This window comes from Tinamus guttatus, unplaced genomic scaffold (genome assembly GCF_059628265.1).
Source record: "Tinamus guttatus ecotype Peru unplaced genomic scaffold, ASM5962826v1 Tinamus_guttatus_pri_ptg000423l, whole genome shotgun sequence".
Classification (NCBI taxonomy): domain Eukaryota; kingdom Metazoa; phylum Chordata; class Aves; order Tinamiformes; family Tinamidae; genus Tinamus; species Tinamus guttatus.
The window spans coordinates 4,738,616-4,765,467 of NW_028288957.1; the positions used below are offsets into that span (position 1 = coordinate 4,738,616).

General features: G+C 47.2%; 1 protein-coding gene across 1 annotated transcript in view; it reads left to right on the forward strand.

Annotated features, from left to right (window-relative positions):
- SLC4A4 (solute carrier family 4 member 4) overlaps nt 1-22,881 on the forward strand; it is a 142,828-nt gene extending 119,947 nt beyond the window's left edge. Inside the window, exons 15-26 of the mRNA XM_088531675.1 lie at nt 29-300; nt 2,170-2,240; nt 3,589-3,777; nt 6,312-6,425; nt 6,997-7,158; nt 11,414-11,592; nt 12,624-12,696; nt 14,989-15,057; nt 16,553-16,726; nt 18,641-18,802; nt 20,757-20,853; nt 22,820-22,881. Of these exons, the coding sequence (XP_088387801.1) occupies nt 29-300; nt 2,170-2,240; nt 3,589-3,777; nt 6,312-6,425; nt 6,997-7,158; nt 11,414-11,592; nt 12,624-12,696; nt 14,989-15,057; nt 16,553-16,726; nt 18,641-18,802; nt 20,757-20,853; nt 22,820-22,863 (1,606 nt within the window). The 3' untranslated portion in view covers nt 22,864-22,881. The remainder of the gene's footprint in view (nt 1-28; nt 301-2,169; nt 2,241-3,588; nt 3,778-6,311; nt 6,426-6,996; nt 7,159-11,413; nt 11,593-12,623; nt 12,697-14,988; nt 15,058-16,552; nt 16,727-18,640; nt 18,803-20,756; nt 20,854-22,819) is intronic.
- Nucleotides 22,882-26,852: the final 3,971 nt, after the last annotated feature.

Below are 26,852 nucleotides of genomic sequence, written 5' to 3' on the forward strand. Positions count from 1 at the left end.
CCTTCTTGTTCTCTCTACCCTGCTGCAGAGACAACGATTTTGACTACCTGGAGTTTCGCCTCTGGATTGGTCTCTGGTCAGCCTTCCAGTGTCTCGTTCTGGTTGCTACTGATGCCAGCTTTCTGGTGAAATACTTCACCCGCTTCACCGAGGAAGGCTTCTCCTCCCTCATCAGCTTCATCTTCATTTACGATGCTTTCAAGAAGATGATCAAGCTGGCAGATTATTACCCAATCAACTCCCACTTCAAAGTGGACTATATCACACATTACTCTTGTGCCTGCGAACCTTTAGATCCAGGTGAGCGAAAGTTTTATTAGCTCTCTAAGTTGCAGAAAAAAGGTCTCCCTTACTTTCTCGTGGTGTCGTGCTGCTGCCGAGGTAGTAAAGGGATGGCTCAATCCTCCTTTATCAGTTGTCTTCAGATAACTTACGTTAGCCTTATTTTTGAAGGCAGCATGGCGTACTTACAGAATCACACAGAATCACAGAGGTTGAGGTTGGAAGGGACCCCTAGAAATCATCTGGTCCAAACCCCCTGCTCAGGCAGGGATGCCTTTGCATGAGTCCATGCTCAAATGACAGATTGGGAAGCGTTTGGAAACTACAATTACTTGGATTTAGGAGGCCAGCCTGCTCTGTAGCTATATGCATGGTGTTGCCTTTAACAGCCACATCCCTCCAGCTTCACCCTCAGTGGTAACTGGAATCTCTTTCTAGCCCTCATTCCTGGGACATCTCACGTGTGGGTCAGTGGAGAGTCCAGCTCTATCCTTGTCTCCTCGCATCCCTGCTGTCACTCATTTTGCCTGGCAGTTTCTGGGAAGGCGGCGAGGGGACCGAAGCAGTGGTTGGGGCACTGCAGTGGGTCAGTCCCAGGATCTGCTGGACCGTTCTGCCGAGTGCAGGTGCTGCGTTTATTCAGGGTGTTACCCAAACGTGCATGGCTCACACCTCCTGCCTACGTGGTTGGTGAAGGAGAGCAAATAGTTGCTCATGGAAGCAGGTGGGAAGTCAGGCCTCCCGCTGGCGCGTGGGCCACAAGACAAATATTCCCAAAGCAGAGAGCTGCGACGGGGAACAGAGGCTGCAGAACCCAAATACACACAGGCGTGTGCCCAATTCCCCATTGGGAAAGTCGGAACCGCCCCTATGTTCCCTCAAACAGCAAGGCCCGAGCGAGAAAGTTGGTCTAGGCTCAAAGTAAACTCGAGGTTACCTCAGCGCAGCTGCCAGGCGGGGGGCGCGGCGGGGAGCCTAGCGCCTGTTGGCAAAGCGCGGGAGGACCTGGGTGTGCTGAAGCTCTGAGTTTACCATAGTTACCGACTGCAAGGAGAGCGGTGCTGCTCCCGTCCTGCTCCCGTTCCAGTGGGAAGGTGTTTCCCTCCTGGCAGCTGAGGAATTGGGCCGGTGCGGAACGGTCCTCGCTGTCACCCCGAGGGGGCAATGCCGAAACACAGGTCTGAGCTGGGCAGGTCTGAGGGAGAAAGGAAATGCTCTGTACGCCTGGCGCATCCTGCAAGTGTAAAAGCAGAGGGAATTCCGTGTCCCGGCTCGGCAGCACGAGCCTCCTCCATGGCGAGGGCCTTTTCCCCCTTTCCCCTTGTCCGTCACGCCTGGCATGGTTGGAGTTGCTGGGAAAGGAAACAAATGGGCCCTATAGGGTACGGAATAAAAGTTAAATATCCTCACCGGACAGGCAGGTACTTGCAAAGTGTTCATGAAACACGGGAATGTGCTGCTTGAATTGAATTTTTAAATGTGCGTTTTTTCCATGTTTTTTTTTATGTCTTTTGGGGGAGTAGATCCTTTGATGTTTATTTTAATCCAGAAAATCTTAGGAAAATACTGCAAAATCAGAAAAAAAAAATGTATTGTCTGTCTATATGTTTTTTATCTTCCTTTTTTTTTTTTCTTTACAGTGAATTCCACAATAAAAAAATCAGTTTGGAATACACTTTTCTTACCAACTTTTTTTTCTTAAGTGCTTAATGACCAACGCTTTTGAGTCACTCAGAAGCCATACTTTAGACCCACTTAACCGGAGCACCGAGATTGCAAGTGCAACTTGATGCCCTTTTACGAAGGTCTAGAAAGGAGTGATCTAATAGCTTAGATGGGCTTTCGGCAGCCCGCTCACAGTCCTTGTGTTTTTATGCTCTCTTGCAGTTAATAGTTCGTTATTTAATGGGACAAGCGTGCTGTCAGTTGAGGGGCTGCCCTACTCCTCCACTGGGATGGTAAGTGCGGCTTCCAGGAAGCGTCCGTGCGGCGTCCGGGGGCAGCTTGGCCTCCTGACACTTGCACTGTGCAAAGAGCAGCAGTCCAGCCCCAGCAGCAAGAGAGGAAACTAAATCGAGGCCTGGAGGTGTGAAAATAACCCCTGAAGTTGCATTTGCTGACGGTTGGAATGGTTCCATTTCTTGGAACAGAACCTCAGCATCTCAGGCCCCTGTGCCCAAGCTCCCTGCTGTGACACCTTCCCCGCCACTTGGCAGGGAGGTTGGCATCTCCCAGGCGGATTTTGAGAAGAGCCGGGGGCCACAGTGTCCCGGTCTCTGCCATGGTCCCGGCCTGGGCATCACGGCTCGGACCTCATGTTTTCCCCCACGTACATCAGCAAAATGAGCTGTGCCCCTTTGGATCCACAGAAAGTGCCGCGGAGGCTGCAGTCACTTATGGGCAGGCTTCTGGTAAACTTTGCTGGACTTCCTAACTGAAGATTTTGCTTGTTGAGAACAACTTTTTGTACTTCACACTTTTGCTTCGAGGGCATCCCTTTGGGGCAAATTTCACACTGGTCTGAATTAGTTTATTTCTGCATTTGTGATAAGTTTTTTACAGCTAAAACATCTCGTTGTATGTATTCATTTTGGATACTTTAAGATATTCTCTCTAATTTGATGACTTGCAAGAGTATTATTTTCTTCATTTGGGCTTTCACACAGAAAGGGAGGAGTAAGAGACAACATGATTTTAAAACTCCCCAGATTGCCAGATGTAGGTACCAAAAATTACGTTGAATTTTACTCGGCTTTAATATATATTTTCTGAATTCACATTCTCCTCACAAGATGATGCTCCCTACGCCTGTCTCTATTTAAATAGACTCAGGAGCTCACTGATATATGCACGTTTGTAGTCCTGGCATTGCTATGAATTATGCAGGCGTGGGGAGAGGAAAACACGCTTCCTTGGGCTCCGCTTTGCTAGGAGCATTAGGAAAGAGATGATCATCTAGCATGGCCTGCGTGGCTCTGGATTCCACAATGAGATTTTAAATACAAATAGTGTCTCCCTGCCTGGCAATTAGAGTCAGTTGTCATTAGTGACAAAGCCTCTGCACCAGTGTAGAAGCAATTAGAGGGAATTGGAGCTCGGTGATACCACAGGGAAGGGACCCACGGGGCTCTGTGAAGCCTGTGGGCGCCGTCGAACTTGTGGCCGTTGTGGTGAGCCCCGGTGGGAGAGCTGGGGCTGTAGGAGGTTTCTGCAGCAAGGGGCAGATTTTCGCAGCTCTGCTATGCCCCCACTGGCACGGGCAGGGTCCGGACTTGGCCTCACGGGGATGTCCTCTCTGCTCCGCAGTACAACAGCACCCCGGACTGGGCGTCCCTGACCAAGAAGGAGTGCCTGAAGTACGGAGGACAGCTTGTGGGCAACAACTGCAAATACGTCCCCGACATCACCCTCATGTCTTTCATCCTCTTCTTTGGCACCTACACCTGCTCCATGGCCCTGAAGAAGTTCAAGACCAGTCGCTATTTTCCCACCACTGTAAGTTTGTCCTTTCCTCCCCGCAGTGTGTCCCTTTACTCCTTCAGAGGGCAAAGTTAGAGCTGCAGCATGCAGACACAGGTGCTTTGTAGGAAAGCACAAAAAGATGCTTTTGTGAGGATAAAAGCGTGGCACTCATTAACCAAGGTATGCCCTGTAGTTGCTTAGCTTTCACTCTTTTCCTCCACTGCATGGGAGGAAGGCACAAGTAAGTCAGCAGAAGAGCCAAAGTCTGTCATTGGGATGTGACAACGATGTTGAAAGTACTAAAGGCAACAGTTCAAAGCTAAGAAATGTGTTAATACAGTTTAGCACAGCTTTCATGTTACCATTTAGCATGTGAAATGCTCAAAAATTAGTGCAAAACTGTTGAACTCGGCTGTGGTCTATGTCTGGCCTACCTGTCACAGTATAGACTTGCAAGAGAAACGCTACTTCCTTAGGACCAGATGTGAAATAAGGAGGTCCTCAAAATCTTTGCATTGATTTAAATGAAATTTTGCTCAGACGTCGAGACAACTTATGCGCATCTCAAGTAGCTCCACAGACATCTGCTTGTTCTGTCTCCCCAGCTAAAGCCGCCACAACAGCTGGTAAAGGTATTAAGGCAGAGCAGAAAAACAGGCCTTGCACGTGCGCGCGGCTCAGCTGAAGCACCCTGGGCTGGAAACCCTGCCCTGGCCAGGGCTGAGCCTGTCCCCCAGGCTGACACAAGGCAGACACACGAGCCTTGTGTCGCAAGGCCGCTTTCCTTTGGGAAAGCTTTCCCCCGTTTTTGGCATTCTGACGTGCCAGGATTTATCCCGCATGGATGTTTACTGTCCTGCAGTGTTAGAATTGAACCTCTGTTATTTCTAATAAAAAACAAATTGCACGCAGGCTGGAATGCAGCTCGGTTTAGCTGTAGCCACGTGAACCGGGGCAGCCTGGAAGCAGCAATGTTGGAGAGTTCCCGCAGGGGGTTGCGGACAGGCACGATGGGTCCTGGGCACCCAGATCCCGGGCCTAAGCAGTGAGAGGTTCGACTTGTCAGAGCCCCCTTGATTTCAGGTGCACTTGAGCATTAACTGAGGAGCCTACTTTGTTTTCCTCTTTCGGTAGCTTCCTTATTTGATCAGAAATAATGTAATCTATGCCACTCGTAAAAAAGGGAGATTGGATCTATTGGTTCTTTTCTATACCACTACCTGGTGCAAAATGCCATTTCTTCTCCCTTTCCCTGATTCTTATCTGCTTTGTGCTTTAATGTGCTTTAAGGCACATTAGAAGAATGGAGTCTCAGTATTTTTTGTGTTTTCAAGACCATAAGCTTCAGGAATCCTGAGATGACATGAGAAAGAAGTCTCTGGCTCTGGTGATATCACAGAAAGACACAAATATATGAACCCTCAGAAATCAGAGGTCAAAAGACAAATGGAAGAAGCCAGCATTTAATATCTGTAGGAATGTCACTGTGTTTTCAATTTGATTCCTAAATGGTCTGTATTTGCCAGTATTGGTTGATCATGAAAGCTCTTTCAATGTGACCATGACGAATCAGGAAAATGTGTGTCTAGGAAATAAAAAAGAAACCCATATTGTTTAAGAAGTATTCCTGAGGTCTGAGTGGCTTAGCCACCTCTAGGATAGTTTTGGATCTTCTGTAAAGAAAAATCTATCTTCAGTTTATTTCCAGCTACTGGGTGGAAATGGTTAAAGGTACTGGTGGGAAAAAATGGACCAGGGCAAAAAAACTGTGAGGAAATGAAGTTTCTATTTACAGGTTAATCATTGCAGTCTGGTAGGGTAGCAAAGCCTAGATCTTTGATGCTGGTGGCTGTGGTCACATCGGCCCCATGTATTTGGCCTACAGCTACTCTTTAAATCCATATGTAGATGGCTTCAAGGGCCAGAAGGAAACTCCAGGGCAGTTTCTTAAGATAAAGGGCTAGAACGAAGGGGCTGTGCAGTAACCAGTTTAGCAGTTAATGAGACCCAAAGGTGCTGACAGGCATCAAGACCCAGCACACTGGCAGCTAGTTGCCTGCTTGCTGAGGTAAGAGTAAGTACGGCCCGAGTCTGCTTTGGAAAACGCCTTTCCTGTCCACTGAGCTACAGCAGACAGGGTCCAAACAGGGTCCTCTACCAAAGGTGTTTGAGAGGAAGTGATTTACTAAGGAAGGGGCCAGTTCTTCTCGCCAGGATTGTCACAAACCTTTCAGACACTGGCATGGAGAAGGGGGCATCCACGCCGGTGAGGACTGCTTTGAAGAATCCCTGTGGGAATTTCTTGCAAATGCTGTTTTCTTTTTCCTTAGGCTTATTTTCGTTCTTCCATTTAGGCTTAGTTGTTTGGCTTTCAGATGGCACAATAACGTCCCCAAGGCTCCTGGAGGAAAATGGCACCAGGTGTTACAGTGTGCACCTTTGCACCAAAAAAAAAAAAGAAACCTTCAGCTTGTATTGCCACCAAACCCAAAGCTGGGGGATCGCATTGATATGGAAGCAGCTCTTCATGGTACTGACTATTCTTCTGGTATCCACATCTGTTTCAGGCCAGGAAGCTCATCAGTGACTTTGCCATTATCCTGTCCATTTTGATTTTCTGTGGAATAGATGCCCTGGTGGGTGTGGACACCCCAAAACTAATTGTGCCAAGTGAATTCAAGGTAGGTACCTCTCAGCTCGCTCTGTGGCCTCTGAAATAGGTTTCCTTTTCCACCCACCTGTCCTGTATAAAATCACTTGACCCAGAAGAGCAAAGAAGTCAGCTCTCTGGAAAGGACCGTTTCACTTGATATCCCTTTCATTAGTACTGTTTCGCTTGGTGGATTTGTCTTCTAATTCATGCTTCAGCCCTTTGGAGACAGGCCCAGCTTCTCCCACCTTTTCTGGGCAGTGCAGGGTCCTATTCCAGGACTCCTGTAAGCCGTGTTTCTGCTTAGTCATTTGGCATTTTAGAAAAGCTGCTCCAAGGTGCTTGTCCTCGGAAAGGCTTCCTTGTAACCTTGTTGGTGATCAGCTCGCAAAAAGTCATCTATATTAGCAATTCCAAATTTCTAAGAGTATTTCATTATTGTTTATGGCAAGAATTAAATTGTCACAAGCCTCAAGTGTCTCCCTGTAGCCATTAAAGGGAAGGGAGAGTCCCACTGCTGCAAATGTAAATGGGTTTGTACTAAGATAAACTCACTTTTACATTACCACTAATACAAGCTTTCCTGTCCTTTCTCTTAAAAGCCAACCAGTCCCGAGAGGGGCTGGTTTATCCCACCTTTCGGAGGGAACCCGTGGTGGGTGTACCTCGCTGCAGCCATCCCTGCACTGCTGGTGACCATCCTCATCTTCATGGACCAGCAAATCACAGCTGTCATCGTCAACAGGAAAGAACACAAGCTCAAGGTGAGCCCTGACGTGGGGGCAGAGGCCACCTTTGGTGGCTCCTGGAAATATTCTGGCCTTTCCTTGGAAGGCCTGTGCTCTTCAGGTGTACGTGTGAGCAAGGCATCATATTTTTTATGCATGTAGGCTATTCAAAACTTCTCGTGTTGACATACTGATCCAAACAGCACCTTACTATCTTCAGAGCCTTATTACTGCTGCAACTATATTCCTGGAGGCAGAACAGGTCCGTCTCAGTTGGAAGGCTGGATGCAAGTCATTTCAGGCTCTGCTAATTCTGATCCCAGAGGTGTGTTTTGCCTCGGTAATTCTGCAGGACTCTGCCTTCTGAAGAATTAAGATAGGAAAGAGGCCGTGCATCTACCCAACAAACACATATAAATATGTGGGTTCAGGGTAGATGCATGCGCTCTTTCCTGTTTTAATAGTTGTATGTGTTGTAGTTACATGTGTTTGTTGACTTTCTTCGTCCATCTGGCGTGCTCTGCACTTCCAGTAGGAGATGAGAAATGGTTCAATTAAACACTGTCAGGAACTGCGGAGAAAGAAATCTTATGTTCTTCACAGTGTCTGCCTAAAGAGGGTGAATGCATGCTGTCTGCCTGGCTGTGTGTATGACTGAGAGCATCCATCCCTTTGAAATACATCCCTAAGTCTGATGTCTGGAGATTCCTAGGAAGGACAGGATGTTTTCCAGTGAGGATCCTTGTCAGGCTTACTTTCTACCATTTTTTTTTCCAACAAGAAATATGGAAAGCTGCTTGGGCCAGCATAAGGCTCTCCTTTTTGCCTTACAGCTGCTGAGCAAAGCTTTTGGGTTTTGGTAGTGCTGGTGCTTCCAAACAGCATTTCACTTAAGTGATTTAAGAAACTAGTTTCAAATTTAAGTTCAGCTAACTCAGACGTCTCCTTAAGCATCAGATGGTTCCTAGCAGCTCATTTCCTTCTGCCCCCTTCCTCCCTCCAAGACACTGGCCTCCTCTCTGTCCTCTGCTTCTGTTTTCGAGGAGAGGAAGCTGCCCTGGTTGTGGTCAGCTTTCCCTCTGCGGTTCTGCCCCACGTTACAAGGCGGGATCTGATTTTTCCCAGATTTCTGCAGCTGAGCATGAAGGGGAGGGTGGCCAGAGTGAATCCCCCAGTGCGGGGTCTCTCTCTTGCTGCTGGCAAAGCTGTGCCTGCCTTGGGCTCCTGTGTGCTCCAAAGGGCCTCCTTCCCACGGGACCTCGGCCTTAACCTGAGCCCTGCCCTCCTTTTTCTTTGGATTACGCCGTGTTATTGCGTCAGAGCCAAAATCCATCTCACCTTATCGAAATGGGCAAAGTTTCCCCAGGCCTGACAGGCCCCCATTAACGTGTGTATTGTGTGAGGCGGTCGCCGTTGGCCGTGCCAGGCAATAGGCACAACAAGGGCTCCTTGTGCGTGGGCCCAGGACAGAGGGCTGAAGCAAGGCAGCCGTGAGAGGCAAAAAATTAGGTGGCTTGGAGCTCTTTAAAAAAGAGCTTTATAGATGCCGATGTATAGCATCCTAGGATGTACTAATGTTTTTAAAATAAACTTCCCAAGCTGGTACTGCACAGTTTCTCATGCCTGCAGGGCTTTTCCTTTCCCTGCATGGCCAGTTTGGTTAAAAAATACTGAATTCCTGTGAAAGAAGATTCTCCCTTCCTGCTGACAGGAGGCACTTCAAATGGCCCAGACTGTGAGAGTAAAGACTCATTCAAAACGTGAGAAATGTGGGGTCACTATTTAGATATCAGCTTGATCGGTTGTTTGGAGAGCTGTTTGTCTTGGAAACGCGGCTCTTCTGTCAGCCTGGCTCATGTTTGAAGACGAGGGTGTCCCAGGTCCTGTGGACACGGGCACAACGCTGAAGACCATCCTAGGAGTGGTCTAAAGGAGTGAGTTTGAAGAGCAGGGAAGGGGAAAGGCTTGGTAGGTGGTGGAGGTGCTGGCTGAGAGCCATGAGGCTGGTTTGAAGCAACATCAAAACATCTCTTTCTGCCATACGGAGCTGGCAGGCACAATTAATCCGGTACCCACACCTTCCTCCCTCACGGAGAAGCTAATCTTTGCCCTGGCCTTGAACCACACCATTAGGTGGAGGCAACGGGGGAGGCAAGGTGCAGAGAGGATTGCTGCCAGCTTGGCAGAAGAAGGTGCTTTTGGTGTGTATTTGCTTTCTGCAGGTTTCTGCCTTCCTCACCTTGGGCACCTCTGGGCTTGGTGTGTCCTCAGCTTCACATACGTATCTGGTCTTCGTGCTGCCGTGCCAAGGGCCGAAACCCAACCGTAACTCTTTCCAAACAGATCTTTTTCTTTTCTTCTTCTTCTGATCCCCAGGGATCAAATCTTCCCTGCAAGGAAGAGGCCTCTGCTCAGTTTGTAGGCACTGCACATGGTCAAGATATCAGCACTCAGTGTACTTTCTTAGTAGCAAATTATAAACATTCCAGGAAAGTCCTGTTTAATATAAAATTTGTCTCCTGCTTCCTTTGTTACGGTGGCAAGAACACGCTTTTGTTCAAGTGCAGCTTCTCTGCTCCTTCACTGCTGCTCTGCACCGAAAAATGCCTCACTACACAAAATCTATCAAAGGCCAAAAAGGCTTTTTTTTTTCTTTTTTTTCCCATTAGCGCCTTGTTAGAGTATTGGCAGGTTGTCAGTGACTCACCGTGGTGGCGGTGCTGCTGGCCAGCCAAGGTAAGCAGAGCACCTCGTAGGGAAACAATGAGCACTGTTCACGTGGAGCTGGGTTGCTTTTCCTCCGAGGTCGCCAAGTGGGGCCGCCTCATTTGTTCTTGCCAATAAAATCAAATCGAACAGGTTTGGAAAAGCTTTAATCTCCTTTAAATTATCAAACCTTTGAGATTTCCCTAGTGTTTTTCTAAAGGTTCCTCTTCTTTTGGAGGCGCTTTTGTTTCTTCACCTCTAATTTGGACGTGTGTGACCACTCCATTTCCTTTCATAGTCCATTAAGGGTTATAAAAATTAAGTCAAATATGTAAATAACCGTGGCATCCTCCAGCCCCAGGTACAAATAGTGATGACAAGCCCAGTTGTGCAGTCCTGACTCTGGGATTCTGCAATTGCTTCTTCTCCTAAACACACAGAAGTTCAGATCTTGCATTGAACTGTGAAATGGCAAATGTTAACTTATGTCAGGCTTCATATATCTGTCAGATTGCTCTCAGGATTTCCCACAGCTGCTTAAAACTTTGGTTAGGCTTTAGGCTGGTTTTATTAAAATGCAGTCGAGATGCTTAAAGCCTTGTGCATATCCAGGTTGTCACTCACACGAACGCAAGGTGACTTGGCTCACACAGGTGCTCTCGTCGTTGCTGATGCCAAACGAAGTCTCCGTAAACTGAAGGAGCTGCTGTACTTGTTAAAAAACAAGGGACTTCAAGGAGGGACCGTGAACAACTTTCTCCATCCTGCAGAGGTGGCCTCTGGCTTTCCAAAGGGCTGCTGGCCCCTGAATCCAGTCAAAATTAGTGCGAGCTGCAGAGCCTCCTCTTGTTTTCCAGGCGGCTCCTCGTGTGCTGTCCTAATCCCCGTCGTGCCCAAGTGGCCTCGTGTTGTGCGCACGGGCTGCCCTGGTACTGCACGTGCTGTGCAGGGCAGCTCGGATGCTGCTGGGACCTTGACTTCTTGCTGTCGTGTTACCTCCTTAAAAATATGGGAGCATTTAGTTATAAAAATATAATATACACATACAAAAAATGTTGTTTTTTTGTCTTTTTGGTTTTTTTGTGGTGAAAGCAGAGCCCCTTGTGAATACAATCGGGAAATATTTGGTTTTTGAGGGCTTGCTTACGATGCTTTCAAGGGTTAATGTGTATCTCCCCTGGGAAGGAGTTACTTGCCAGGTTGCAGGACTTGCACCGGAGCGGCTCCACTTGCAGGTGCTATCCAGGATCCCATATGAAAGGCGCTTTGTCCCTTCCCAGCCTGCTTGCCAGCCTGCTGCTCTCTCTGCCTGCTGCTGAACCCCCTCGCATTGTTTTTCAGCTTGCCAGAGTAGTAACACACACCTGGGCTCCCTGCCCATGCCGGTAATTCGCCCTTTACGGAGCAAGGTGTCCTGCTCTGCTGATTTCTTAGAAAATTTCCTCCCCTTAGAGCAGGCCAAGCTGCTGCCTGCAAAGTGGGATGAAAGGAAAGGCTGCTTGTTGGGTGCCCCCCGTGCCAGAGCCCAGGATATTCGTACATATTTAGAATAACTAAGCATAAGGTTGTCTGTCTCCCTTCACAGAAAGGTGCTGGGTATCATCTGGATCTGTTCTGGGTGGCCATCCTCATGATTGTCTGCTCCTTCATGGGTCTTCCCTGGTATGTTGCTGCTACTGTCATCTCCATTGCCCATATCGACAGCTTGAAGATGGAGACGGAAACTTCAGCTCCTGGAGAACAGCCCAAGTTTTTGGGAGTGAGGTACGTTGCGCCGGAAGGGCCTCGCCAGGATCATTGCTTGTGTAGGTCTTGCTCCAAGAGGATAGATGCAGAGGTTCAGGGGAAGTAGCTCTTAGATTTGCAGTAAAGCTTCCCGTTGGCTCTGCTTCCTAGAGGCTTTTCTTTTGTCCTCAGTAGAAATATCCCCTTGGAGATTCCCATGCAAACGCGCGAGGGGAGGCAAGGCAAGGACCCGCACACTGCACTTGCACTCAGATACCTGCGTTGGGCGCCCACATTCAAACGCACAAACTTCCCTGCAGCCGCTTCGGGCGCGAATGGCCCACGGCACAGTTTTCATCAAGAGCTTTGGGCTGCTGTCTTGGTATTTCCAAACCTGCAGTGCAGCTCTTCAGAAGGTCCTGGGACTGAAAATCTGAAAATCGGGCTGCTTATATAGGTGGTTAAATTGAAATTTAATGGCCTAACTCGCAGTGTGAAGAAATATTGCTGGCAAAAGTATTTTTAGGTGTTGGGAGCAGCTAGGGGCTCCTGTTAGGGCAAACGTTGAGCTCCCCTGCAAAGGCTCAGGGAGGGGATGCTCCTTTGTGCAGCAGTGTACAGAACGGTGCAAGACAGCATTTGTCTGGCTGTTGGAGTACTACGACCAATATTTCGAATACACCACAGTTTTAAGAGTGGAGAGCTAGTGATTTATTACCTAATTGCATGCTATAAAAACTGCCGTGCAGAGAATATGGTCTGCTAGTTAATGGCTTTTGATGTTTGGCATTTCAACACACTTACCTGTACTCAGTAGCAATGTTCTGTTGATGCACCAACAGTGGAGTTAAGGAAAGACACCGGCACCAATTCCATGTGTGAAAAAAGGACCTGCCAGAGGCCTGGTTGCAAACAAGACATCTGCCTGATGCTACTGGCTTCATATTGCCACCCACCACTGAAAATATGCCAGAATGTCAGACTTCTTAGGGGTTTTGAGTGCTCTGGAGAGGGAATAAAACCAGAATTAAAGCTGAAGCCACACAGTTAATCCATTGATTTTATTTCAGGGAGCAGAGAGTCACTGGATTCATTGTTTTCATTCTGACCGGGGTGTCCGTGTTCATGGCTCCTATCTTAAAGGTAAGCCCATTAGGTTCCTTGCTTCCTCTCCTCACCATGCCGTAGGACAAGCAGTGCCACAGTAACCCTCCCCTTATTTTTCTGCTACTAAAAATCTTCGTCTGCATAAATGGCCTATCGAGAGGATGAAACTCCGCTGAGCGAGAATTCACAGCCCTGATGGCAGTGAGCGGAGCCTGCAGCTGGTGGTATGAAAAACATAATGTATAGGAAATTTTACAAAAAGATATTAAATTATAGGAAAATCGAGCCACTTCTTTAGGTGGTTAAATTGAGATTTAACGACCTAACTTGCAGTATGAAGAGATATTGCGGCCAAAGGTGGTTCTAGATGTTGGGAGCAGCTGTCTTTTTATTTCTTGGTTATAATTTATTTCTCTTCACCAGCATTTTTGTGGCGGATTATATTAATTTTGGTTGTTAGTCCAAATGACCTTTCCTTGCAAGCTCTCTCCCCCTCTTTTGCAGCACGCTCTCTCCTTTCCTTGGTTATTGCTCCCTTTGTTAATCATTTTGCCGTGCTTCCCTGAAGAGCGCGCATGGGCCAGGCCCTCCCGGGAGGAGGTTTGAGGATCCGTCGGCACACTCCTCATCCATGTGCCAGCAGGAATCGCCTGGCAACCTCCTGGCAATCGCCTTTAACAACCTCCAGTGGTAGGGGCTCCTGCTGGAAAGAACCGCTTTGCAAAATGCGCTGAAAAGCCTTAAGTCCTCTCCTGCCAGCTGCGAGTTGAACAGTAATGAGCCCAAATTCAATGAAAAAGTCAATCCGCAGCGTAATCCCATCCTTGGTTTTCTGTGGATGTTGCAGTGCTTGTGCTGGTTTTGAATGTCACTGATCCTTCTACTCAATTATGGCAGATCTCCCCAGAAACATCCTCAGCCCTGTGAAGGGAATGACAAGCACTTTCCTATAAATACATTTTTAATTCTGTTGGCCAGCAGCAGGTTTGCCCTGAATCTCCAAGCCAACAGTCCCCCGGTCAGCGCATACACTGGCAGAATAAAATCTTCCCCAGGGAAAGCACTGCAGGACAGTGTGAAGTTTCCCCTGCAAATGGTTTTCAGGATGAATTGTCATGAAGTGGTTAAATAATATTTGGGAAAATTGCTTTCTCTACCCCCTTTTTTTTATTAAAAAAAAAAAAGGAAAAGAAAGGGAAAAAGGGGAGTGATATGAATGAACTACAAAACTAAACCAGAAAACTACCCAACTTGCCGGAGGAGATACTTGTCTGGTCTAATCCCTCAGAGCAGTGAGGGGATTGAATGCTTTGGACATCCCAGACACCCTGTCCCTCCTCACTCTCCTATTTTAGAGGGCTCCTAAAACCAGGCTACAGAAAAATAATTTGGCTTTTAATGTGAAATATAAACTCTTAATGTGAAATACAAGGGCAACTCCCTCCAGGAAGCAAACAGAGTCAATGCAGAGATAAACCGGCCATCAAGGCTGCGGGAGATGATAGGGAATGAGGAAGTCGGGTGAGGAAAGGGAGAATCAAACCCGGCAAAGCCTTGATCTCCCGCGGCCTTGCGCACGGCCTCGTGGGGCCTTACAGCCCTCGCATCCCTGACGTTACTCGGCTCCATGGGGATCAAGGCCCTGCGGGCTGTTTGCCTGGCTCTCCATGCGCTACCTCGTCAGCGATCAATAAGGCCCAGCACGAGGGCCGGTTCAGCCACGTTACGGGCTGCGCCTGCCCTGCCGCGGCGGCCGCCGGGCACTGCAGCCTCCGCGCGGCCGGCGAGCGGCACCCGGGGCTGTCGTGAGGCGCCGCGTCGTTGCCGCCCGGCCTTCCTGCTCGCCTGCGAGGGGAGCCCTGCGCTTTGGGTCGGTGGAGCGTTTTCGTCTGAGGAGCAAGCGTGGTGTCACCATGGTGTCACCCAGTGCCCTGCTGGGCCCCCAGGATGCAGGGGCCAGGTTTCAGCAGACAGGATTTACAGAGTTGGATGTATCACAGGATTATACTGTCTTTTCTTACCTACTTTCTGCTTCCAGCCCCGCGAAACCCAAGAGGCACAGAGGAATTTGGAGCTTATCTGAAAACATTCTACCATGCCTCTCAGTTGCTTTGATGGCCACCTCGGACTGGGCTGGCTTGGTTTCCTTCCTTTCTTGGAGATACTTCCAAGTTACCTTGATGCAGGAGAGAAAGGGCTCGTCAAGCCCTCACTCCCGCATCTCTCAGTCTGAGGGGCAAGTCAGGCTCAGTTGTGGCCCGCCGAGGGCCCAGGTTGTGCTGTGTACGCAGCTCATTTTTGGGTTTTCTCCTCTGTTCTCCCCCGCAGTTTATTCCTATGCCCGTGCTGTACGGCGTCTTCCTCTACATGGGCGTTGCGTCGCTCAACGGCGTGCAGGTGAGTGACGCCGCGCGTCCGGCCCTGAGGACGGCTGCCGGTAACCGGCTCCGCGGCCTCCCGCTTCTCCTGCGCTGCCCTCGGGGTTGTTACAAAGAAGCCCTTTACAAATACTGGGTGAGCGGCGGCAGGTGCCCCGCATGCCCTGCTCACTGGCCATGGCGCTGAGGGCAGCCTGTGCTTGCTCCCGGCATGGCTTAGGTCTCTCTTTGGAGCCGTTTGTCACCAGCTGAAGGAAAATAATGTGATTTATGGCGGCAGAAGGATTCTGCCGCGTTACCAAGCGGGAACGCCACTGTTTGCAGCCAAAGGGAAGCCAAGCCCCTTTCTTTGTGGCCAAGGAAATATTACGTAAGGAGCCTTTCTCACAGGGCAGTTTCTTTAGTGGGTGCAAGGAAGCTGGAAGTGTTTTTGTTGCTTTCTGGCACCCTGTTAATCGTGCCCTTTCTTTTCAGTGCTCGGCTGTGTTCTAATAGGAAAAGACTCTGTGTTCTGGGAGCACCATGAGAATTTATTTGGGTATTCTTTAAAATGGCCCTGGCCTTCATTCACTGGTTGGAGATTAATCTGGTTTCAGGATCAGTCAGAAGTGGGCAGCAGGCCCAAGTTCTGGCGAGAGACAACAGAGGGATTGTACTAGTCACCCTTGGGTTGGTTCCCCAGCGAGGATTTCCCGTGTTCCCTGGCCCAGGTGGTCAGGGAACTGTGCAGCTTGTTTTCAACCCATCAAGGATGTTTTTTCACTCAGTGAGAAATCCTGATTTTGGTTTCACTCCAAGTCCATCATATCCAGCCCAGGGCAAGTGATGCTGCCTGAAAAGCTGTCTGCCCCCCTCATTCTTTGCTTAGGTGCAGTTCTGTTCTTGTCAACATGATGTTTGCCCTCACCTTTGTTTGCTGCTCTTCACAGCTGATTTGGAGAATGCAATGCTTTGATGTCTCTTGGTGCCTCTTGGTAGAGACATGTGGGTTCACTTCAGTGACCCAGGACTTGATGCTGACAGTATTCTGGGTGTTCATCTAATTTGCTCTATTTTGTGAGCAACAAAGTGCTTCCTTTGACAGAAAATTCACTACATTCACAGCTGCAGCAGGTTCCAGCTAGATATTTTGAAGCCAACAAAGCTATTTTCCCTGACATCTTAGTTTTCTAGTTTACATGCTGATCATCAGAGCACACAAAGTCCTGCTGCTTAAAATACAGGCCTTGGAAAGCCTCACTTTGAAAGATGCTTGGCTCCAGTGTGTCTCTGTTTAGGTGCCAAATGTAGATGCAGGAGCTTAACTCAAGACAACCGAGTTAAAATGTTTGGCCGACTATGCATTAAGAAAAGGTTACTCAGGATAGGAGAGTCGGGCTGAGTTCTCTGCTGAGTTTCCTTTATGGAGGGAAAGCAAGTTCATTCAAGGTCACCTGTCATGGTCTGGTAATTTGTTTGTCACTCATTTTTGGGCTTTCACTTAAATGCCTGTCTGTCTTTCCTTTTCTACCCAGTTCATGGATCGTCTGAAGCTGCTCTTGATGCCTCTAAAACATCAGCCTGACTTTATCTATCTGCGTCACGTCCCGCTGCGCAGGGTCCATCTGTTCACGTTCCTGCAGGTGGTGTGTTTGGCCCTCCTCTGGATTCTCAAGTCAACTGTGGCTGCTATAATATTCCCTGTCATGGTAGGTGATGTTCTTCTTCACCTTTTCCAGCCCTGCATCCCTTCTGTGGTCTGGGCCCTCCACACGCCCTCGTGCTCTCCCAAAAGCTGGCAGATCAAATTCTCTCACTGCAGTAACCCCTAGCCTGGGACTCTGTGCTCCGTTCATTGCACTGACGCAAGATTACATGAGGCAAATGTCCTCCACATCCTCTTGTTTGCTGTGGCTGCCTTTACAGAGATCCTCTGGAGGAAAACAAGCCTGGAAAGTTAATTTTTTTCCAAGAAGGTCAAGTTAGCTTTGACCCTTTCTGGCTGCCAAGGTTAGATTTGCCGTTTTCTCCTTGAGCTCCATAAATGAATGAGAGGTTCATAGCTTTCCTTTTTTAGTCCACACCGGTCATTGTACAGAAAATGTCTCCCTTGCTTTTAAACAACACTGACAAAAACAAGAGTGAGATGGTAGAGCTGTGCACGTACTCAGGGCCTGCAGTAAGAGGAGAACCAAATGGACAAAATGATTATCCAAGTGAAGAACAAAGAAATGTACCTCTTTTTTTTTTTTCCTATAACATGAATTCATACAGTGATGTTAATTCGTGTTTCATATATGAGTGTTCTGTGTATAGCTGTGAGGTACATTCACTCTTTCGATTAACAAGCATCATAGTGCATAGTCACGGTGCAAAATCTAAGCTTTATGAAATACCTGCAAGAAATTTGGGTCCAATCCCTCTTGCTTCAGATTTAGGAATGAATCCATTCTCAGTTGTGGGTGCAGTTACAAACTGTATTTAAGGAAGAATAAGGGAAAGCAGAAAACCAGACACACAAAGATGAGCATTTGTTCTCTGATGCCAGTGAAATTAGAGTAAAGCTGATTCAAGTGAAAATCCCACGTGTTTTTGCTAGAACACATGCAGATGTTAAAAAAAATCTGCAGTTCCCACTTAAATGCCATTCCACTGCATTTTTATGATTACGTTGTACTGCTGTTCAGAGCTGAATGGGCAGAAGAGAGAGACTTTCTCTCTTCTTGCCCATAAACCACAGTACCTAAGGTAGCAGGAAGTCTACTGGTATCTCTTGTAATGATGCAGAATGAGCGAATGGTGAGTGAAGGGTGAGTGAAAAGTGAAGGTAACTGGGTCTGATGGCCAAACTTCAATTATTTGCACTCATGAAGGAAAAGACTATAAAATTGCAATTTGGCTGCGAAGGTCAGGCCGGTAGCTAATCTTCTGCTTATTTGTAAGGAAAGTACTATTAATACAAAGATAATTTATACTGTGAAATTCACAGGTCCTTTAATTGAGGTCTTGCATAGAAAAAAAAAATATAAAGCAAGCCTTTTCTTTAGTTTCATGTAGCTGCAATAGTATTATACTTTATTCTGCAAAACCTAAGAGCACATCATTAGGCCTTTGTTGAATTTCTAAAGAATTTTTACATCTGGGGCAAGGGTGAGGAAAATAGTAAAGAAAATTACTCAGGATGCCCCTGTAGCTCCAGGTGTATAGATTGAGTCCCCCAAAATAAATGGGAAACCCACATCATGGGTCTCTTCAATTTATTATTTTGCGTGATGGCTGTAAGTTGGATGCTAACGATTACCTTTGTCTCGAAGGACTTGTAGGTAGTTGTGTAATGTTACTTGTCCATCACTCCTGTTGTAGATAGTTGTGTAATGTTACTTCTCCATCACTCCTGTTTTTTCTCGTGTGAAACCGTGCCACTTTGGTCCTAACTCCTTTCTCAAGCTTGGATTTTCAAGCTGCTGGAGGTAACCCAGGTGTTCACCATGTTCTGTACCAGTTAATTTACAGCCAGAATTAAAGTGTTTGGGAGTACGAAGCCATATCAACATGAATGAGCAGAATGTTCCCAATTAAAGGTAAGACGTGACCGAGTGAGAAGTCTCTCCCTGCCTTTGCAGATCCTGGCACTTGTAGCAGTCAGAAAAGCCATGGACTACCTCTTCTCCCAGCACGACCTCAGCTTCCTTGATGACGTCATTCCAGAAAAGGACAAGAAAAAGAAAGAGGATGAGAAGAAAAAGAAGAAGAAGAAAGGCAGTCTGGACAGCGACAACGATGATGTAAGGAGCTTTCTGCTCTTGTCACATTACTCCTGTGTAGCTGGTTAATCCTGGGTGGCTGCACCGGGCTCCTCCCCAGCTCTGAGGGGGGAATTTTCCCAGCACACTTTGAATCAGACCGGCAGTCTCAGACAGTCTTTACCTGCTGCAGCAAATGGTCCCCAAACAAAACTTCTTTTCAGCATTGCCTTACTTTGGCCGGACATCACCAGCCTGTGGTAGGTGGTATTTGCAATGCCAAGAATGAAATCACACTTTTCACAAGCGCAGGGGAGAACTGCTGATATGGCATGCTTTTTGCTAGAATGCTTTTCATCACGCTGTCTTACTCATCTTTCCCTCCTCCTCCTTTCTTGCCCCATAATTGTCTTTACATTTTAGAAGGAGAGTATTTTTCATGAGCAACTCCGTTACTTCTGAAAATATTGCACTTTCTCTTCGCTTTTGACTTTTGTGAAATGCTCTTTTTACAAGGACAAAAAGGTGCGAATTGTCATTGTGAGAGGGACTTGCTTTCATGTTCTCTGGCCTAAACACATAGAGTCCATGCTCTTCTGTGACGTGCTTTGCTCTTTGCTCTGACTCAGGTTGCATCGGACACTGAAATAGGGAAACGTAGCTGCTAATGTCATTATTAAATGCAGTGACCTGACCAGATCCACGTGGCTTAGAATATTCTAATTTCTTTTATTGTTTATAATAACACACGACACTAGCCTGGTGCCTGGGTATTTTTAACTGTTTTTGTCTTCTTTTCAGCACTCACTTTTACCAGATTTCCTGAATATAAAGCCTTAGCTTGTGTGGAAAGACAAATCAAGGCCCTTGGTTTTCTCTCAAGGAGTGACCAGCCAATTCGCTAAAAAATCCTGGGCTAGCACATTTAGCTAAGAGCCCACAGTGATGTGCAATAGAGTCTTCTTCTCCCCTTCTGCAAATTGCCTCTGCAGTGTTTCCCCGTCCAGACTTTCACATCTTCCCCTCCAGTGCACTGTTGTGCTCAGGGCTAGGACTAGTTCAAGGACAAAGACACATTTAAAGATTTCTGGGCAATATCACCTTAATTTCATTGCCAAGTTCTGGATTCTCAGCCTTTCCGTGGTTATGGGAACTTGATTTTATTTGAAAGTGTAGCAGAGTTGTTCCTGGTAGCACCTTCTAGGTGCTAGCAGGTGGGTTACTGGGGCAAACAGGACATCCCTGTGCTAGGCCCCAAAATGCAGGGCATTTGGGTGAAACCTTGCTGAATTTGGCAGCAAGCTCTCCTGGAGGAAGACTTGTTGAAACAGGCAGCATTTCTCTGCGCTTGCAGCCCGTCCTGATGGATTTGCTCCTTCTGCCTGGAGCTGTTTGTGTTCCTAAAGGGCTCCTGGATTCAATGAAGCGCTTAAGTATAAATAGAGGTGTCACTGAGACTGACATCGCTTGACGTCACGTAAATAAAAGGGAGAGCTGAGAAAGTCCAGCTCAAGGAAGCTCAGCTGTGTTGTGCATGAACTTCTTCCTCTTGGAGCAATTTGGAAAAAAAAAAAAAAAAAAAAAAAAAGCTTATTTTACAGAAATAAATCACAGCAGGATAAACCTTTCCCGTGAGATTCCCCTTTCATTTCTTCCGGAGGGTGCATTTTCCCAGGTGCTCTCTGCAGCCAACTCTGAGCTGAACTGGACGGTGTCTTGTAAACCGGTGGCCAAGGAGCTGGCAAGGTGGGGAGAGGGAAGCTAACCCTGGCACAGGTCTGTTTTATCCTCAGAGCGTAGAGGAAGAGGGCGAGTGGGTGCAGTGGGGAGCCAGTGAACACCAGGAGACAGCTACGGTGAACAATTAATTTTTATTTTTTAATCCTTTTTCTTCCTCATGCCTACAGAAGCTTTTTGAAGCATAATTATGCTGGTGGGAGACAGTAGGAGAGAGTGGTGGAAATGTTCTAAGACCTTGTACACGTTTCTTTCACAGTCTGACTGCCCCTACTCAGAAAAAGTCCCAAGTATTAAAATACCAATGGACATCATGGAGCAGGAACCTTTCCTAAGTGATAGCAAACCTGCCGACAGTGAGTAGAACTAACCTCTTGCATGCCTGCTTGACTCTGACTTGCAATACCAAAATATATAGCTAGATAGCTACATAGATAGATAGATTGAGAATGATTTTTTTTTCTAAACCTTGCCTATTTAAAAAAAAATATATATTTTTTTCTTTTTTAATTTGCAGGACTCTGTCGATTTTGGTTTTGTGTTTTTTTAGTTTGTCCTTTACAAAGCTTATGTTATTCCCTCTGGTGCCTCCAGCTTACTTCTTCCTATTCCTTCTGGTGCTTTTATGCAGCTGTTAACAGGTCTCATGGCAGCTCCTCCTCTCCTCTCTGTAACCTTCAATGCACTCAGTTTCTGGCCTTTGCCAAGTTTGGGTTTTTTTTTTTTGCTTTAATTCTGCCGATTGCTTGATGCTTTTCCCACTCACCCTCGTGTTCTGGATTTGCAGCATGTCTGAACTGCGTCACTGTCCCTTCCTGTTTGTTTCCTTAGGTTCCAGGCAATTGCAAAAATCAGCACTTTAAAAGAATAACTAAGTGTGTCATTGGTCTACAAGGCAGGGATCATTTGCCCATTAACATGTTTCCCTTCTTAGGTGATTTGCTTTTGTGCTATTCTGTTTCTTTTTACTTCCTTGTGTTACTACCCACAGTTGATTATGGCAGTCTTCCTTTTCAGCCCTTTTCACTTTGTGTCCTTATTGTCTGTCAAGAAAGGAGTTGGGAGAAGCAGCTGAGAAGCTTTCATGCATTTGCATGGACTTCTTAAAATACTAGGAGCAACAGGTTGAATCCTGAAGCACATATAGTGTGCTGCTTTGTCAGAAGATAAGAAGGGAGAAATATGAGCAACAGCATTAAAATGGCACCACTATGATGCCCTCAACGACACTGCTAGGAGTAAGGCTTAAAAATGTACATCCTTAGATCCATAAAATGCCATTTGTGATTAAGGGTTGGTCCCAAGTCCCCTGACCAAGTGCCTTGGTTTTCAGCAGCATTTAGGTTTGTTTGACACTCATAAACGTCGTGCTGTGGTTATACATAAAAGAATGCCTAGAGATTCCCACTGTAAAACAAGGCCAAAAAGAATGAGCTGGATCTTGGACTCCCTATATATTCTCCATGTTCTGCTGAGAATACAGAACACCACAGTGTTGTGCTGATGAATGCCAAGAGATGAAGTGCAGTCCACCTTGAGCAAGCAAACAGACCCTCCTACTGTGCAAATGCCCTAAAAACAAACTCCATCCTAAAGGTCATTATGCGAGATTTCGTGATCAGGTGCACTGATATTATTAAGGATGGAACAATCAAGGAAAAATTAATGCTACTGCTCAGGAAAGGAAGGAGATAGGAAACAGACCCTCTGCTTTCTTGCGGGGAGGTAGGATGCTGCAGCGAGGAGCCCAGGGCAACTAGAGAGATAGAGGAAAGGTAAGTGATGCGGTTCTCAGGGTGGCAAAATGAGGCTAACATAGGAAGTAGTTTGCCTGGAAAGGAATTTGGGAGTTTCCAGACGCCCAGTCGGGCACCCAAACCCCCAGCGAGGGATTCCCGAGCTCGGAGCGCTGCCCGGGGCGTGGAAATGCTGGGGCTTTGGGATGGCTGGCGGCTTCCCACGCTCCAGGGACAGCCCTTCCCGTGCTTGCGGGCTAAATACGAAGGGAATGTTCATGGTTTTTCATGTCCCTCTGGTGCCAGCCAGGTATGAGCCATTGCTCATAGTGCTTTATCCCCAGATATAGTTGTGCACTTCTGAGTGCTGCTCACTGCAAAGGAGTCTAGGTGGTACTGGAAGCTCAAGGCTTCTTACTGCAGACGTCTAAAATCTTAGTATTTTTGCTTGCAACCTGTGAAGTTCATATAGCAGGAAGTCAGCCCAGAAAGGGACTGCCAAATGTGTGGAGAGTGGTGCTGAGGCTGTGCTTGAGAAGCCATAAATGTGTGCAGTGACCAAAGAGACTTTTCTTCTCTCCAACAGGAGAAAAATCACCAACATTCCTTGAACGCCATACGTCATGCTGAAAAAATTCCTTTTCTTCAGTCACACACCATGCCAAGGTGAGCACCCGCACGCTGCTGCCTACAGCAATTCCTCAAAAAAAAAAAAACACGGAGGGAGGAAAGGCCGTTAGGTGTAGAAGAAATATCTACAGCTCCAGGCATCAGAAGGGGTGTCAAACTAAGGGCTAATACTCAGATTATTTCAAGGGCAGCTTGTGAGTTTTATCACAGTGGGGTGTGAAGCACAACTAGGTATTTGGAGGTCCCATGTCAGTGAAATCAGTGGTTTTTCCCCTTGATGTAGGTAGCGTTTGGTTCCTCTCATTAGAACGACCTTATGAGAGATGCATGCTTTGGGATTATAATTTCATCATCACGGATGAATCAGTTAAGAAAAAATTAATGCTTCTGCCCCCGAGCCCTTTCTGGATACCACAATGGATGATGCACTTGTATCAGCAGTTTTCCCTTTGCAAGCCAACTCCCACTGTCTTGTATGTGTATATGTATATAATATATTTATTAATATGTGTGTATAATACCATGATTCTTACGTGAATGGTAGTTTTCTTTGGGAATGGCCGCTCAGCAGCTGCACTGGGTGGCGAGGCGCGCGGCGGGATGAGCTGAGCGTTTCCGAACGCACCGGGCACCAGCAAGAAGCCCCGGGGCAGCCCAGGCATTGACCTCTGTCTCCTTTTTTCCACACAGCCCTCCACGAACTCCAGTAAAAGTTGTGCCTCAAATTAGAATAGAACTTGAGCCTGAAGACGGCCGTTATTTCTGGAGGAGCAAGGGAACAGAAACTACTTTGTAATTTGTCTGTCTGTTAAATCTTACGTGGATTTTTTTTTTTTTTTTTTTTTTTTTGTCGCTAGCCAAATATTACGAAACGCTCTCGGCTTCCCACCTGCGTAGGCAAATGAGACGTTCTGCACTTCTCCCTCCACCCGTGGCCCTTGCACATCTCTTTTTAATCCATCCTCGCCCCTGGTTTTCCACTCTGACCAAGACTTGTGTTTGCCTTCTCTGTCACTTAGACATGCATGCGTCTCTCTCTCTCTCTCTCTCTCTCTCTCATTTTCAAGCAGAGGGAAGAAGTATTAAGGATATAATATAATACCTGTGTGAAATGTCAGAGGAACTGGCATGACTTTAGTTGTGAATCAGTGTTTGTTTGTATGTTTTTTTTTTTTTTTGTCTGGCAGAACAAACTGACCTCCAGGCTAATTCAATGTCTTTATTACACTGCTCTGAGATGCTGGAAAGTGCTGCTAACACTAACTTGCTCTTAAAGCCCGTACTTGTAGTAACACAAGAAGGAAAACTAAAAGGTACTTCACTCCCAGCACAGACAAACTATTGCCATTGTTGTAGCATGTGTTTTGAAATGTCCCTTTCCTATGCAATTTTTTTTAAAAGAACACTTTAATGGACTTAATCTGTCAGGTACATTGAAGAGTGTTATTTTCCTAGATTATTTTGTTTAAATTATGGGGGCCTAACCTACAACTTTTTTTTGTCAATTTTTTTAACCTTTTTTTAATTACTGTAAAGAAAAAATGAATTTTTCCTGCAGCAGGAAACGTATAGTTTTGAGTAGTTCTACCTCTTATTTCTAGATGCCAGGCTTTCTGTAAAAATGTATTGTACCATATATAATGTGATTTTTACAAAAGGAAAAACACGCAATCTCCAGGATAAGGCATAGGGCTGGATTGGTTTTATTATTAACACCTTCTACTCTAAAGCATCTGTTTTACCTTTCCTGTTTTTTTAATTGTTTAAAAAAAAAATAATCTAACTTTACTCTGAAGGAGACAGGACAGGAGCGCTTAGCGATGTCCGGGCACAGGTGCTGGTTGCATCCATTCCGGTGAGATCCTGTGCGGGATGGCGGGAATTGTGTCCCGTACAGGTGCGTGTAGTGGTCCCCGCACCCTCTGTGCAGTTTGGGCACAATGGCAAAGCACTTAAGGAAAAGATACCATGGGATTGCACACGGGGAAGCTGTTCCCCAAGCCCTTGTTAGCCGTCGAGGTGGACGCTCCGCGTCATCCTCCCGGATCCGTGCTGTCCTACATCTGCCGCCATGCGCGGAACCGGCCCTGGATCTTCACCGCCCCGCTGTGCCCCGGATAGCCCAGTCCCTCAGCCCCAGCTGACCCGTCACGCTGGTGTGGCCCTTGTTGCGCGCAGGCCTCCATAGCCCACCAAGGCGCTGCCGGAGCCGCGCGGCTTCCTTCCTGGCGGCGCGGCGCCGCCTTCGCACCCGCCCTGAAGAGACCAAAGTCCATTTTGCATGGAAGCAGCAGGATTTTGTGATGGTGCTGAGACCCGACACACCAAATTCTAGCATCTCCTCACCGTGAGCCACCACCCCAACAGCCAGGAGTGTGGAGCAGGGGGCTTCTTCCTGCTGCCACGGGAAGCATTTCGCTTGCCAGAGGGGTTGGTTTGGAGCACGGCAGTTGCAGCTTGATCTTGAGCAAACGGCTGTCACCTCTTGGAGGTGGTGGTGCCCTGGTGCCCACGCACAGCTGCACATGCGGCCCCCCTGCTTACATTTGCTTTTCACCGACGGCAACAGGGGTGAAACGGTGCCCTGTGCGGCCTACCTGGGTGAGATCAGGTTCTGCCCATCCCCTTCCTTTCCAGCGATCCAAACGAGAAAGCTCCAAGCTTAACACCGCAAGAAAAAAATTACAATATAGGGAAATCAGTCCAGAAAAGTCCTTCCTCAGAGAACAGAGGCACAAGCAGCCACTGCTGCCGGCCTGTCCCGCACGAGCACGTCAGGGCCCGTCTCCCCATCTGCCACCACCTGGTGATCAGTCTCCACGAAAATGAGGTCTTCCACTTTCGAACCACGTTAAAATGTACTTGAAATGTGTTGACTGCTGATCTCGTTCTTTCTCTCTTTTTTTTTTTTTTCTGATTTTTTTAATGGCCTGAGCTTGGGCACTGATGGAACCTTGTACAAGGGATGGGACAAAGTCACCACCAAGAAGCCACCACCCAGGGAGGTTTTATTGCACTTATTAGGCCATGTGACAATGACATAAAAACTTACTTTGTCTCAGAGTTGGGGCTTTTGTTGGAAAATGCTGTGTCCCGACCTGCGAAGCAGGGAGCCTCCGTAGCCCATGCTTGCTTATCATCGTGGCCGATACCTACTTGTACTCGTGACTTTATTTCTGTGGGTTTGTTTTTTGTTGGGTTTTTTTTTTTGAATCAACACGCACTTTCAGATACTTTTATTGTTATTTTTAATTCTCTTAAGTCTGTATTTGCTTTGGAGGAAAGAATAAAAACTTGGTATAAAATGAAGTGGATCAAGATGGTGGAACAAAACAGAAAAAAAAAGCAGAAAACATTTCAATGTATTAAAATGATTTTTTCCAGTAATATAAAACACGAAATTCCTTATAACATTATAGTATTTTACAGTTTTATGAAGCTTTCTATTGTGACTTTTATGGAATCAAAAGATGAAGATGATGAGATATTTTAGCATTTATATTTTTCAAAATTAAATGTATACTGAAAATAAAGTAACTTTATGCATTTACTGGAGAGGGTTTTCTCCTTCCCCCCCGCCCCCTCCCCGACTGTTAATCCTTGCTGTCCCGCAGTACTGAGTCGCAATCCCCATGTCGCTCTTGCCCCCATGGCACCTTCCAGGGCCATCAGCGGGCACTGAAGAAAGCCAGGCGGAATCAGAGGCTGCTGGCGGTGAGGGGGCCCTGCGCCGCCATCCCCAGGCAGGTCACACCAGCAAATGGGGCCAATTCCCGGGAAACGGCTCCAGCAGGAGATGGTTAGGAGAGAGGCAGGGCCACCGGCTCCGCTGCCGCGGGGCAGAGCCAGGCAGAGGCGCAAGCGGCGCCTCAGAGGCGGCAGCTGAGGCAGCGCCACAGCTGTGGCAGCTCCTGCCACGAGCGCCCACCTGGGCCCCGTTGGTGCCTGATCAGGGCTATGAGAGCGACCTCCACACTTGCTGCAGTTGC